This window comes from Pseudonaja textilis, chromosome 2, assembly GCF_049901715.1.
Source record: "Pseudonaja textilis isolate UNSWEBS1 chromosome 2, rPseTex1.2, whole genome shotgun sequence".
NCBI classification, from domain to species: domain Eukaryota; kingdom Metazoa; phylum Chordata; class Lepidosauria; order Squamata; family Elapidae; genus Pseudonaja; species Pseudonaja textilis.
This window is the reverse complement of record NC_141991.1, coordinates 6292393-6304164: the sequence shown is the minus strand read 5'-3', so window position 1 is coordinate 6304164 and position 11772 is coordinate 6292393. Positions and strand designations below refer to the sequence as shown.

Below are 11772 nucleotides of genomic sequence, written 5' to 3'. Positions count from 1 at the left end.
CTAGTGGACTCAAGCAATAGTTCATTTAGTGACCGTTTGAAGTTACACTGGCACTGAAAGAAGTGACTGATGACCATGTCTCAGCATCCCCAAGGTCATGTGATCCAAATTCAGCTGCTTGACCACTGACTCACATTTCTGACGGTTGCAGTGTTCCAGGGCCACCTGATCCCCTTCTGCGCCTTTTTGACAGGCAAAGGGGGGAACCAGATTCACTTAACACCCATGTGAATAGCTCAACCACGGCAGTGATTAACTTAACAACTGTGGCAAGAAAGGTCGTAAAATGGGGAAAACTCACTTAACAGGTCTTTCACTTAACAGACATTTTGAACTCAATGGTGGTCGTAAGTAGAGGACTACCTAGAGATGATAAATTGAGACCCCTTAGAAGAGGAAGGTGGAGAATACAAGGGGAAGTCAAAAGAACGTGGAGATGTTTTGTGGAAAAGTCACACCTAATTTCAATATCAGAGACTGGAGTCAGACCTTATCCATGTCCAGAAGGTGAGAAAAGATTTGTGGAGTCAGCTGAACTTCGGAGACCCCAGAAGGGGCACACAGGAAAGAGGCCCTATGAATGTGGGGTGTTTGGGAAAAGTTTTGCCCGAAAACAAAACTCTACAAATCATCCAAAAGTCCTTAGAGGAATGAAGCCATAGAGTGTGATAGCTTTGCTCCAAAGGGAGAAAGATCTCATGGGAAAAGCTCCAGTTATGCCCTGATGGTGGAAGAGTTTTTCATAGTGGATCAACCCCTGGAAGTCATATCAAAGACTGTAATTTTCGAAAAACATAAAGTACAAGAAAACCAAGGAGGAAGAACTGGGGAAATAGGGTAGGAGGAGGGAGGGAAAATTGGAGAATGCAGACAAAAAGGGGAAAAAGCTATAGAGAAAAAGGTAGTCCTAAGTATCAATAACTCTTTGAATTAGAATAAACCATAACAAACAGTATGTTTATCATTATAAACATGCACCAAGATGAATTCTTTGTGTGTCCAATCACACTTGGCCAATAGAGAAATCTATCACCATAAAAATAAAAAAAACCAAGATTTAAATTTCATTTCTTTCAATTACAAGCAGATCCAAGAGTGGTTTCCAAGTAAAAGGAAATCTAGACAACTTCTTTAACCAAAGCGGTCAACTTCCCCATCCATTCTTCCCTTCGGGGTATATGTTAAGTCTGGCAGGGGGGATTCACCCGGTGTAATAACCGGTTCGCTTTGCGTGTGCAGCGTTTGTAAATCACCTTCTCCTGCAAGCCCTGTGGGGTAACCCAGGTGACACACAGCAATCAGCTGTGCCACGCAAAGCAGCTGAGGTGGAAAAAGCAGGAAATAAAGGACCGCCTGGAGCCTGGGCAGGCGGGTGGGACAAACAGACGAAGAGAAGATTGTCTGAGCGATCCAGTTTGGTCTACGCTGATCTTCGGAGCTACCAGTTCAGTAGAACCGGACTGAAGCGGCAACATCCCACCTCTGTGGAAGTCCTTCCATCTGTGTGTGAAGAGAGCCCTGCTGCTGTTGTCAGATAGAAAAACCAAACGCCACTGTTTCTTCACTGTCAGATCTAGTAGAAAAATTGCTGGCTCAACTGTAAATTCAGGTAAAGGACCTGGTAGAAATTGCCTTCTCTTCATTGCAACTAAACGACAGGGTGGGTACATCTTTCTCCCCCCAGCCCAGCTCTTCCCCTCCCCGAAGTCCTGGTGGTCTCGCATTCAGAGGAGAAGAGCTGACTTGAAGCTTGGGTGGTCATGTTTTTAAATGATACAATAAAAGATAACAAAGACTTTTTAAAAACCCATATTTGAAGTGCCTTACGGAAGGGATACAAAATGCCTTTGTGAGTCTCAACAGGCTGTCAGAGAAACTGAAACTATGTGCAAATGATGGGCATGTCATTTACTTGCTTATCCATCATAATCTCAGTGGTGTTCATCAAAATTAATGTTCAGACTGCCACTCTTTCTATCCTTGCCTTGTCCAACTTTCTCTTCCGTAGAAGGTCACAGCGAATAGCAGGCCTCCCACATCATTCTGACCTTAATTAAGATTCTGTCCCTCCAGCCTATTATCAATAAAGTTAAGGATTCTAGAAGTCCACTGGGTTTTCTTTCCTGATTCAGTCTCTCTTGAAGACCTCAGATGCATCTTGACCACGATATCATTTTTTTTTCTTTCCAAAACAGGGAAGGCAAAGTCACATTAAAATTAGGTCCTACCCCTGGGGTTTCTTTGCAACCCTCCAAGCGTTTTCCAACTATTTATTCGCAAACTCCTTTAAACACTCCACACTGGGCTGAACTTCTTCATCTTTGGGGTTTTGTACGTTTTGCATGAGGATACCAAAAAGATGTTGAGCCTAGGAAGGATGCAGAGAAGAGCAACAAAGATGATTAGAGGGCCGGAGGCTACAACATCGAGAGGAAAGGTTGCAGGAACTGGGTATGTTAAGTCGAAGGAAGAGAAGGACTGGGAGTGACAGGATGGCAGCCTCCCCATATTTGAGGAGCTGTCACAAAGAAGAGGGGGACGAAGTATTGGTCACAACGTCTTGCCTCCAAAAGCTGTGAGTGCTCCATCCCTGGAGGGTCTGAAGGAGAGACTAGACAGCCACTTCTCTGCAACGGGAGGGTCTCTTGGTTGGGCTAGAAATCCTCCAAGCTCCCTTCCGACTCTCTGATTCTCTACATCTGCTCACTTCTGGCTTGGAAACGCACCAGATTCCCCCAGTCAGCAAAGCACGATGAAAGCAAAGCTTATTATGGGATGGTGTTTCCTGATGCCCTGAAGTGCCCAATGGGGGGAAATTATCGCCTCTTCCCTCTCCCCCCCCACCCCCCGGACTTTAGGGGAAGCAGGGAACGAGGATCCCCGGTCGCCTCTTCCCAATCCGGGAGGGAGGGAAAGGATCCCGGCCTCTCTGGACTCGGTCCGGTCGGGAAAGAAGGGCCTGTCGACCGGCTCCCTCCGAGGGAGAAACCGGCGTTTGCAAGACCCCGAAACTGCAACCACTCCCAAGCGAGGAGAGGAAGGAGGGGCTAGAGCGTCTCTCCCCCCGCCCCTCCTAGGGAGAAAACGAAGCCGGAAAAGGCGGGGAGAAGCCTCCGTGGGGCCTCTCTAGGAAGCTCCTCTCGTTCTCCCTATCAACCCCGTATGGGAGTTTTGTTGCCCTTTTCCACATTTTCGGCATTTTCGGGCGTCTGTGGGGATTCTTCCCGTCCGGCAAGGCTGCTCCTCGGCCCCGCTCCGGGCAGGCGGGGCTCCTGCTCTCCCTCGGGCCGCCAGGAGGAAGGTAGCCCCGAGTCCCCCCTGGGTGCCACGTGGGTCCCGGGTGGATGCGGGGCTGGACGGGGAGCCTCGCCCCACGGAGGGCAAAGGGGGCTTTTCCTTGAAGGGTTTTTTTGCGGGGGGGGGATTATTGTGTGAATGGGGGAAAAAAACCCGCCTTCTCTGTTCAATTGGGGGTGGAGGGTTTTGTTTGCGGGGGGGGGGGGCGGAGAGAGGTTCAAATTACTTGAATTGAGTTGAATGTTCTCTCAACGAAGAAAAGATCCACTTTCTTTCAGCTTCATCTCTAAATGGAGAAGAATTGGTATTCTTTGCTTTTCTTTTAGTATTTTAATTTTTCCCTTTGTTTCTGCAAAGCTGGGAAGAACTGGAAAAAAAATTATTTGCCTCGTTTTGCCCTGAAGGAGAGGATGTGATGTGGCAGCCCCTCATTGGTGGGTTTTATCTACCAGAATAGGGCTGGAGGGAACCTTGGAGGTCTTCTAGTCCGGCCCCCTCCCCAAGCTGGAGACCCTATACCATTTCGGACAGGTGGCTGTCCGTTCTTTTCTCAAAAGCTTCCAGTGTTGGAGCACCCATAACCTCTGCAGACCGGTTGCTACACTGGTTGATTGTCCTCGTTGTGAGAAAGTTTCTCCTTAATTCCTGGTTGATCTGTTTCCATCCATTATTTCTTGTCCTGCCTCCTGGTGCTCTGGAGAATAGACTGACTGACTGTCCTCTCTGCAGACTTTAGTTTCCCCTACAAATTGAACCACTGATGCTGGCCTTTTTTCCCCAGAAAATTATAGGATATTTTCTTCCTGTTGCAGAAATGCTGGATTTGGCCTCTTTTTAAGAATCTATTGAAGACTGCTCTTTTGTGGGCGTCCGCATATTCCCTTCCCGAGGGAGAACATGACAGCGATTGTTCAGTTCCAGAGGAGATTCATTGGAGTGGAGTAGGAGAGATAGAAGGGGCTTTGCTCACCGTTGTTGTTTTCCTCTAAAAGTGACAGACTTCCATCGGTCTTCCTCTTTAGGTTCATATATTGGGTCACTTTTTAAAATGGAAGCCGTTTCTTCCCTATTGTGTTCAAACTGCATTGCTGGCCATGATCAATGTATTTGCATCCTCCTTAAAATATTAAGCAAAAATGGGAAGCCACTCTAGGAGGGAGACATATTCAATCTTTAGTTTGTCCTCTGTACACAATTAGATCTACCTGGCACATCCAAATCCTCAGGGTGGTGGGAGGCTTTGTAGTTTGTCTGACTTCATGTAGCATTACTGCCCTCCCCTACCACGGAAAAGGAAAAGACGGGGATCTTCCCCAGTTCAGGCAGGCAAATGGGGGCCAACAAGGCCTCTGTCAGCCGTTCTTCTCATCATGATAAGATAAGGGAAGGAGAGGACAGCCACACAGGGAGGATCCCACCATTGCTTTGATTCTGGGGGGAGGGAATAGAGGCTTTGAGGGGCCCACCAGGGTTCATAAAGAGGGTCTTCCAGCTGTTGTTTGGGCTATTGAGAGAGCCGAAGAAAATAAATCTTCCTCTCTCCTTCACTTCTTTTTTCTTCATCCGGCAGGTGCCACCAGGAGATCCTCTGGACAAAGTTCGGCTTGCAGGATCCAATCCGGCTCAGCCACAGGGACCGGAGGTTTCGTCTCCTGAGCTTTTGGACTCGTGCTGGAGTCCATCCTCCTGCCCATCCTCCAACTTTTTGGCCAAAGTTCTGCTTGTTAGACTTTACTCAGATAGAAAACCCTGAAAGTGAGCAGCCCCGGGAAACAATGCAGAGGGTGGAAGACTTTGGCCAAAGGTCCCTTCAGAGGAATCTGGAGAGACTCTCTAAGTGCTCCGAGTGCGGGAAATCCTTTGCTCACCGGTCCCTCCTTTTGATCCACCGGAAGCTGCACACGGGGAGTGGATCCCACCTGTGTTTTCTTTGTGGAAGCTCCTTTCCTGGAGTCTGGAGCTTTGCCAAACATCTCCGGAGCCACTCTGGAGTGAAGCCTTACAAATGCGGAGAGTGCAGGGAGCGTTTTGCTAAAGGCTCGGACCTTGGAGCTCATCAGAGAATCCACCAGGGAAGAAAGAGATCTCAGGAATCCTGGAGGCGCTGGGGAAGATTTCCTGGGAGACGGTGTCTTTCTAGGCCTCCCAACAGCCCGACTGAAGAGAAGCCCTGCAAGTGTGAGCAATGTGGGCTCTGCTTTTCTCAAAGCTCACAGCTGCTTAAACATCAGCAAATCCACACCAGAGAGAAACCTTATCAATGTCTGGAGTGTGGGAAATCTTTCCGTAATAAACAATTGTTTAGAAAACATGAGAAAATTCACACAGGAAAGAATCCTTATAAATGCTTAGAGTGTGGAAAACGTTTCACTCGAAGCTCATCTCTTTGCCAACATAAGAAAATGCACACAGAGGAAAGCAAAACATGCCCAGAATGTGGGAAAACTTTTTCCACAAAATCATGCTTGCTGCGACATCAAAAAGTTCATACTGGAGAAAGACCCCATCAGTGCCCAGAATGTGGGAAGTGTTTTGGTGAAAAGTCAACCCTAATTCGACATCATAGACGTCACACTGGGGAGAGACCTTATCCATGCCCAGAATGTGAGAGAAGATTTGTGGATTGTTCTGAACTTCGGAAACACCAAAGATGGCACAGGGGAGAAAAACGTAAGTCTCACAGTGGGGAGAGACCCTATCAGTGCCCAGAATGTGGGAAAAGTTTTTCCAGTAAAATATACCAAATTCGACATCAAAGTATTCACACCGGAGAAAGACCCTATCAGTGCCCAGAATGTGAGAAAAGGTTTGTCGATTCTTCTGAACTTTGGAGACACCAAAGGACACACACGGCAGAAAAGCTGTATAAATGTAAGGATTGTGATAAATGTTTTTCTTATAAGGAAGCTCTTTTTCGACATCAGAGTATCCATACCGGGGTGAAGCCCTATATGTGCATCGAGTGTGGAAGATTTTTCCGTACAACACAAATGCTCAGAAATCATGAGAATGTTCACAGAGGGGAAAAAAAGTTCAAATGTTTAGACTGTGGGAAAGCATTTACTTGTCAATCAACCCTTAGAAGTCACTGCCAAGCCCATATGGGTGAGAAACACCACAAGTGCTCAGTGTGTGACAAATCTTTTACCCGGAAAGGTACACTTTTGAAGCATCAGACAATCCACTTAGAGATGCAATATAAATGTCCGGAGTGTGAGAAAACTTTTCGTTGCAAATATTCTCTTAGCAAACATGAGAGGCTTCACAAAGAAGAGCCTGTGCAGAAAAATGAAAAGTGTCCTGAATGTGGGAAGTGTTTTGATCAAAAGTCAAGCCTAATTCGACATCAGAGAATTCACACTGGAGAAAAACCCCATCAGTGCTCAGAATGTGGGAAATGTTTTGGCTACAAGGAAAGTCTATTTCGACATCAGAAACTTCACACTGGAGAGAGACGCTATCAATGCCCAGAATGTCAGAAAACATTTGTGTTGTCTGCTGAACTTCGGAAGCATCAGAAGGGGCACACAGAAGAGAGGTCCTGTAAATGTGGGGAGTGTGGGATAAGTTTTCCGACAGTAACACTGCTTCGGGTTCATATGCTGGAGTCACACCTAATTCAATATGAGAAACTTCACCCCAGAGAAAGACCCCATCAGTGCTCAGAATGTGGGAAATGTTTTATGGAAAAGTCATACCTAAGGCGACATCACAAACTTCACACCGGAGAAAGACCCCATCAGTGCTCAGAATGTGGAAAATGTTTTATTCAAAATTCATACCTAATTCAACATCAGAAACTTCACACTGGGGAAAAACTTCAGTGCCCAGAATGTGGGAGATGTTTTACCTATCAATCACACCTAAATCGACATCAGAAACTTCACACTGGAGACAGACCTTATCCATGCTCAGAATGTGGGAAACGATTTGTGGAGTTGCTGAACCGGAGGCATCAGAAGGGGCACACGGGAGAGAGGCCCTATAAATGTGGGGAGTGTGGGAAAGGTTTTCTCACAGCAACACTGCTTCGGGTTCATCAGAGAATCCACACGGGGAGAAGCCATACCTGTGTGTGGAGTGTGGGAAATGTTTTTCCCAACAACAACACCTTAGAAGGCATCAAAAGGTCCATGTGAGAATGAAGCCATAGAGATGCACATAGTGCGGTAAAGGTTCACTCAAAAGCGAGGCACCAGAAAACTCACATTGATCAAGTCCTAACAGGCCCTGATGAGTAGAGGGTTTTTATAGTTGTTCCACTCTTAGAAGTTATATAAAAATTCATAAAGGGACGGGGAATTAGAAACTCTCAGATCGTGGAAGAGCATTTTCTTATCAACCATCGCTTAAAATCACACTCCAATCCAAATAGCGAAGATGCAGTTTAAATCTTTGAAGTGTGATGTATGTTTTGTCTGGAAAAATACTCTTTCAGCATCAATGAATAAGGTGTATAACAAGAGAATACTGTTCCTTGCCCATTGGAAAATCTTGCCTCCTGGAGATTGTCCATTAATTTATTGCCTCATGGAGATTTTCTTGGCCAACTTAAATTTTGTTGTAATTTTTAAAAAATTTAATTCTAAGATGTGAAAATCAGACGCGAGTGTGAAAATCTAATATCTAATGTGAGATTGTTTGGAAGTGTATGAAGACTCCTGCCTTGGGCAGGAAGATAAGACTAGAAGACTATAGTTCTGTTATTCTCTTGTCGGTTCCTTTTCACCCTATGATTTTAAGAATTTAAAAAGAAAAAGAGATGGATGAAAAGGGAAAGTCCTGACAAAAGGGGGGAAACTAAGGTTTCTGCTAAAACCTTGCAAGCCACCAAAAGTCTCTCTTTAGTTGGGCAGGATTAACAAATCTGGAAAATAAATAGAAACATAGGATGTATATCTTAGAGCAGGGGTCCCCAACCACCGGGCTGCGGACCGGTTCCGGTCCATGGAACATTTCCTACTGGGCCGCCGGTTTGCTGGGCGCCGCCATCTTGCTTGACGAGAAAGTGCTTCCGGGTGAGCTTTTCCAGTTGGAACGTGGCATTTGGGTCCTGAAGGAATCTTCGCGCCTTAGTTTCATCGAAGGGGTGGGGCTTCGAACGAAACTAAGGTGCGAGGATTCTTTCAGCACCCAAGGCAAGCGAGCGGCGACCGTCCCAAGTGAAGCCCATCGACAAAGGTACAAAGGAGGAGTTGAAGGGGCGGGGAGAAGCAAGGGGGCGGCTGGCTGGCGGTCGCTCGGCTCGCCTTCCCTTGTCATGCGTGCTGATGCCGTTACCGGGCGCGGATCATTTTGTGATGCCGGTACAGGGCCATGGCACAAAAAAGGTTGGGGGCCACTGTCCTAGAGCACAGCAGAAGCCCCGAGGTAAGAAGGACTTTGCTGATAATTTTGTGGTGATTTTAAAAGGCCTTTTGGAAGAGATCAAAATATTTATGGAAACACTGAGTTTTAGTGCATTAGCTGGTTTTAAAACCGATAGCTAAGAGGATTTTAAAATGGGAAGGGTATGGCTTTTTTATGGTTCACCTTCGACAATAGAAAAAGTAGGCAATGCCCCAAAACCCAAAGTTTCAGCACAAGAAGCATTTAAGGAAAAGGAAGAGGAGACCGCAATAAATGGATGAAGTGTCTTTCATTTTTTGTCTCATTTCTTTGAACCGCTTTTCCCCATCAATTTGTCAATATAGCTAGTCGACTCAACAGTTCATTTAGTGACTGTTTGAAGTTAAATGGCACTGAAAAAAGTAACTGATGACCATTTCTCAGCATCCCCAAGGTCAGGTGATCCAAATTCAGCTGCTTGACCACTGACTCACTGTTGCGGTGTTCCAGGGTCATCTGACCCCCTTTTGCAACCTTTTGACAAGCAAACTCAAGGGGGAAGCCAGATTCATTTAACAACCATGTGACCAGCTAAACAACTGCAGTGATTCACTTACAACTGTGGCAAGACAGGTCGTAAAATGGGGAAAACTCACGTAACAGGTGTTTTACTTAACAATGGAAATTTTGGGTTCAATGGTGGTCGTAAGTCGAGGACGACCTATAGATAAATTGAGAGTTGAGAGTTCTTAGAAGAGGAAGATGGAGAATACAAGGGGAAGTCAAATGAATGTGGAGGTGTTTTGTTGAAAAGTCACACCTAATGTGACATCGGAGACTTCAGAGAGGAGTCAGACTCTATGAATGGCCAGAATGTGAGAAAAGATCTGTGGAGTCTGCTGAACTTTGGAGACACCAGAAGGGGCAAACCGTGATGAAAGCAAGGCTTATGGAATGTTCTTTCCTGGTGTTCTGAGGTGCACAATATGGGACAATTGTGCCCTCTTTTTTTGCACAATTGGTCATCCCATGCAACCTCTGATCCATGAGTGTCACGTGGCTCCATCTACTTGTGGTGCCGCACTTTTGCTCAATGCACCTGGGAAGTGGAGCCCAAGTGGGAACAGAGCTGGGGTGTGTGTGTAGAAGGCAAGGCAGGGAATTCAACCCTTCCTTTGCGCCTAGTCTGGAATGGTGTAGGATCACTTGCTTGGGCAGGGGGTTGGGATAGAAGACCTTCAAGCTCCCTTCCAACTCTGTTAATCTGTACATTTGTTCGTTTTCTACAACTGGCAAATAGCCTCCCATGCAACCTCTGATCCGCGGGTCATGTGGGTCCATCTACTTGTATTTTGGGTGCCACACTTTCCCACAACGCACCTGGGAAGAGGAGCCCTGAATGGAGACGGAGCTCCTTAGGAAGGAACGAAAGGCAAGGAAGACTAGATGACCTCCAAGGTGCCTTCCAACTGTTACTCTATGTCTACGCCTTGTCCCTCTTTGCACCTAGTGGGAGAAGGAGGGAGGTTTCCTTCCTTCCTTCCTTCCTTCCTTCCACGGGGCTGCCTCTGCTGCAGGGAGACCGGCCGGCGAGCAATGAAGAAATGAGGCGCCCGGTCCCGCATCCAAGTCCCCTCCAAACTTCGCGGGAAGCAAGAAGCGGGGATCCCCGATCGCCTCTTCCCAATTCTGGGAGGCAGGGAAAGGATCCCGACCTCTCTGGACTCCGCCCGGCCGGGAAAGAGGCGCCCCTCGCCCTCCGAAGGAAAAGCGGCGCTTCCCGGACCCCAAAACAGCAGCGGATCACGGAGGAAGAAAGGAAGGAGGAAGCGGAGAAACGGGGGTCGGAAGGGGTGGGGAGAAGCCTTCGAGGGTCCGCTCTAGGAAGCTCCTCTCGTTCCTCCGTGACACCCTGTCTGGGAGCTGAAGTTCAGGGGGAGCTTTTTGTTGCCCCCTTTTCCCAATTGCAGCATTTTGGGGCGGCTGTGCGGATTCTCGCTGTCGGGCAAGGCTGCTCCGGGCAGGCGGGGCTCCTGCTCTCCCTCGGGCCGCCAGGAGGAAGGTAGCCCCGAGTCCCCCCTGGGTGCCAGGAGGGTCCCGGGTGGATGCCGGGCTGGACGGGGAGCCTCGCCCCACGGAGGGCAAAGGGGGCTTTTCCTTGGAGGGTTTAAGGGGGATTTGGAGTAATAGAAAGAAATACGGGTCTTGTCTCCTTAATTAGGTGGAGAAAAGGGGCCAAACTGCTTGAACTGAGCTCACGTTCTGCCAACGCAGAAAAGATCTTTCTGTTTGATCTAAATAGAACAAGGAATGAAGATTTTTTTATATATATTTTCTAATATTGTAACTGCTTTTGTTTGGCCACGTTGGGTAGAAGCTCTAAAACGCTCTCCCCCCACCCCCCCCCCCCATTCCTTTTGCTTTGAAGAGGCTGTGATATGGGAGCCCCTCCTTGGTGGGTTTTCTAAATCAGAATAGAGCTGCTAAGGACCTTGGGGGTCTTCTAGTAGTCCAACTCAGGCAGGAGATCCTCTACCATTTCAGACGGGTTTGTCCATTCTTTTTTTTTTTTTTTGAAAAAACTCCAGATTTGGAGCACCCACAAGTTCTGCAGACCGGTTGCTGCACTTATTAATTGTTCCCGTTAGGAAGTTCCTCCTTAATTCCAAGTCCTTTCTCTCCTTGATTTTTTTCCCATTCATTATTTCTTGTCCTGCCTTCTGGAGGTTTGGGAAAATAGATTGACTTCCTCTTCTTTGGGGCAGCGCCTCAAATACTGGAATACTGCTATTCTGTCACCCCTAATCCTTCTTTTGTCTGGACCAGGGGTGTCAAACTCCATTTCATTGAGGGTTTTGTTTGACCTCGGAGGGCCAGGGGTTGGGGTGGAGGGTGGCCATAGTCACAGGACTCGTGGGGGGGGGGGGGGCACCTGTGGTGGCCAAGTGCTAAGGCAGGACTTCCCCGAGACCCTCCCTCACTCTCCTTACACAGTTAATTCTCGGGTTACTAATAGAATAGAGCCTGCCAGTTACATTCGTAATCCGAGGATTCATTTGATTGAATCATGTTAAATGAACATGATCACTCCCTGCTTTTCCCAATGCATTTGTTAATCGAATGCGCAGGTCATTAAATGCAAATGAG

General features: G+C 47.3%; 4 protein-coding genes and 1 long non-coding RNA gene across 7 annotated transcripts in view; 4 read left to right on the top strand and 1 right to left on the bottom strand.

Annotated features, from left to right (window-relative positions):
- Positions 1-930: 930 nt before the first annotated feature.
- LOC148126618 (uncharacterized) lies at positions 931-3038 on the bottom strand. The gene is made up of 2 exons (XR_015742503.1): positions 2565-3038; positions 931-2368 (listed from the first exon to the last, which is right to left on the bottom strand). It is a non-coding gene; the product is annotated as an uncharacterized LOC148126618 (long non-coding RNA).
- A 92-nt stretch (positions 3039-3130) lies between these two features.
- LOC148126617 (uncharacterized) lies at positions 3131-7484 on the top strand. Its single transcript, XM_087927780.1, is given in 3 exon segments — positions 3131-3329; positions 4868-7347; positions 7350-7484. Coding segments are annotated over 3 exon segments (2748 nt in total). The 5' UTR covers positions 3131-3162; the 3' UTR covers positions 7451-7484.
- LOC148126616 (uncharacterized) overlaps positions 3165-11772 on the top strand; it is a 14689-nt gene continuing 6081 nt past the window's right edge. Inside the window, exon 1 of one of the 2 annotated variants that reach the window (XM_087927875.1) lies at positions 3165-3301. The gene's annotated coding sequence lies outside the window, so the exon portion shown is untranslated. Of the gene's footprint in view, positions 3302-10549; positions 10688-11772 lie in introns of those variants that run through there. The other variant, XM_087927874.1, reaches the window with a different exon arrangement.
- The window catches only part of LOC113452157 (uncharacterized), a 41974-nt gene continuing 33406 nt past the window's right edge, over positions 3205-11772 (top strand). Inside the window, exon 1 of one of the 2 annotated variants that reach the window (XM_087927919.1) lies at positions 3205-3301. The gene's annotated coding sequence lies outside the window, so the exon portion shown is untranslated. Of the gene's footprint in view, positions 3302-10602; positions 10688-11772 lie in introns of those variants that run through there. The other variant, XM_087927918.1, reaches the window with a different exon arrangement.
- LOC148126615 (uncharacterized) overlaps positions 10604-11772 on the top strand; it is a 24389-nt gene continuing 23220 nt past the window's right edge. The window contains exon 1 of the mRNA XM_087927895.1: positions 10604-10687. The gene's annotated coding sequence lies outside the window, so the exon portion shown is untranslated. The remainder of the gene's footprint in view (positions 10688-11772) is intronic.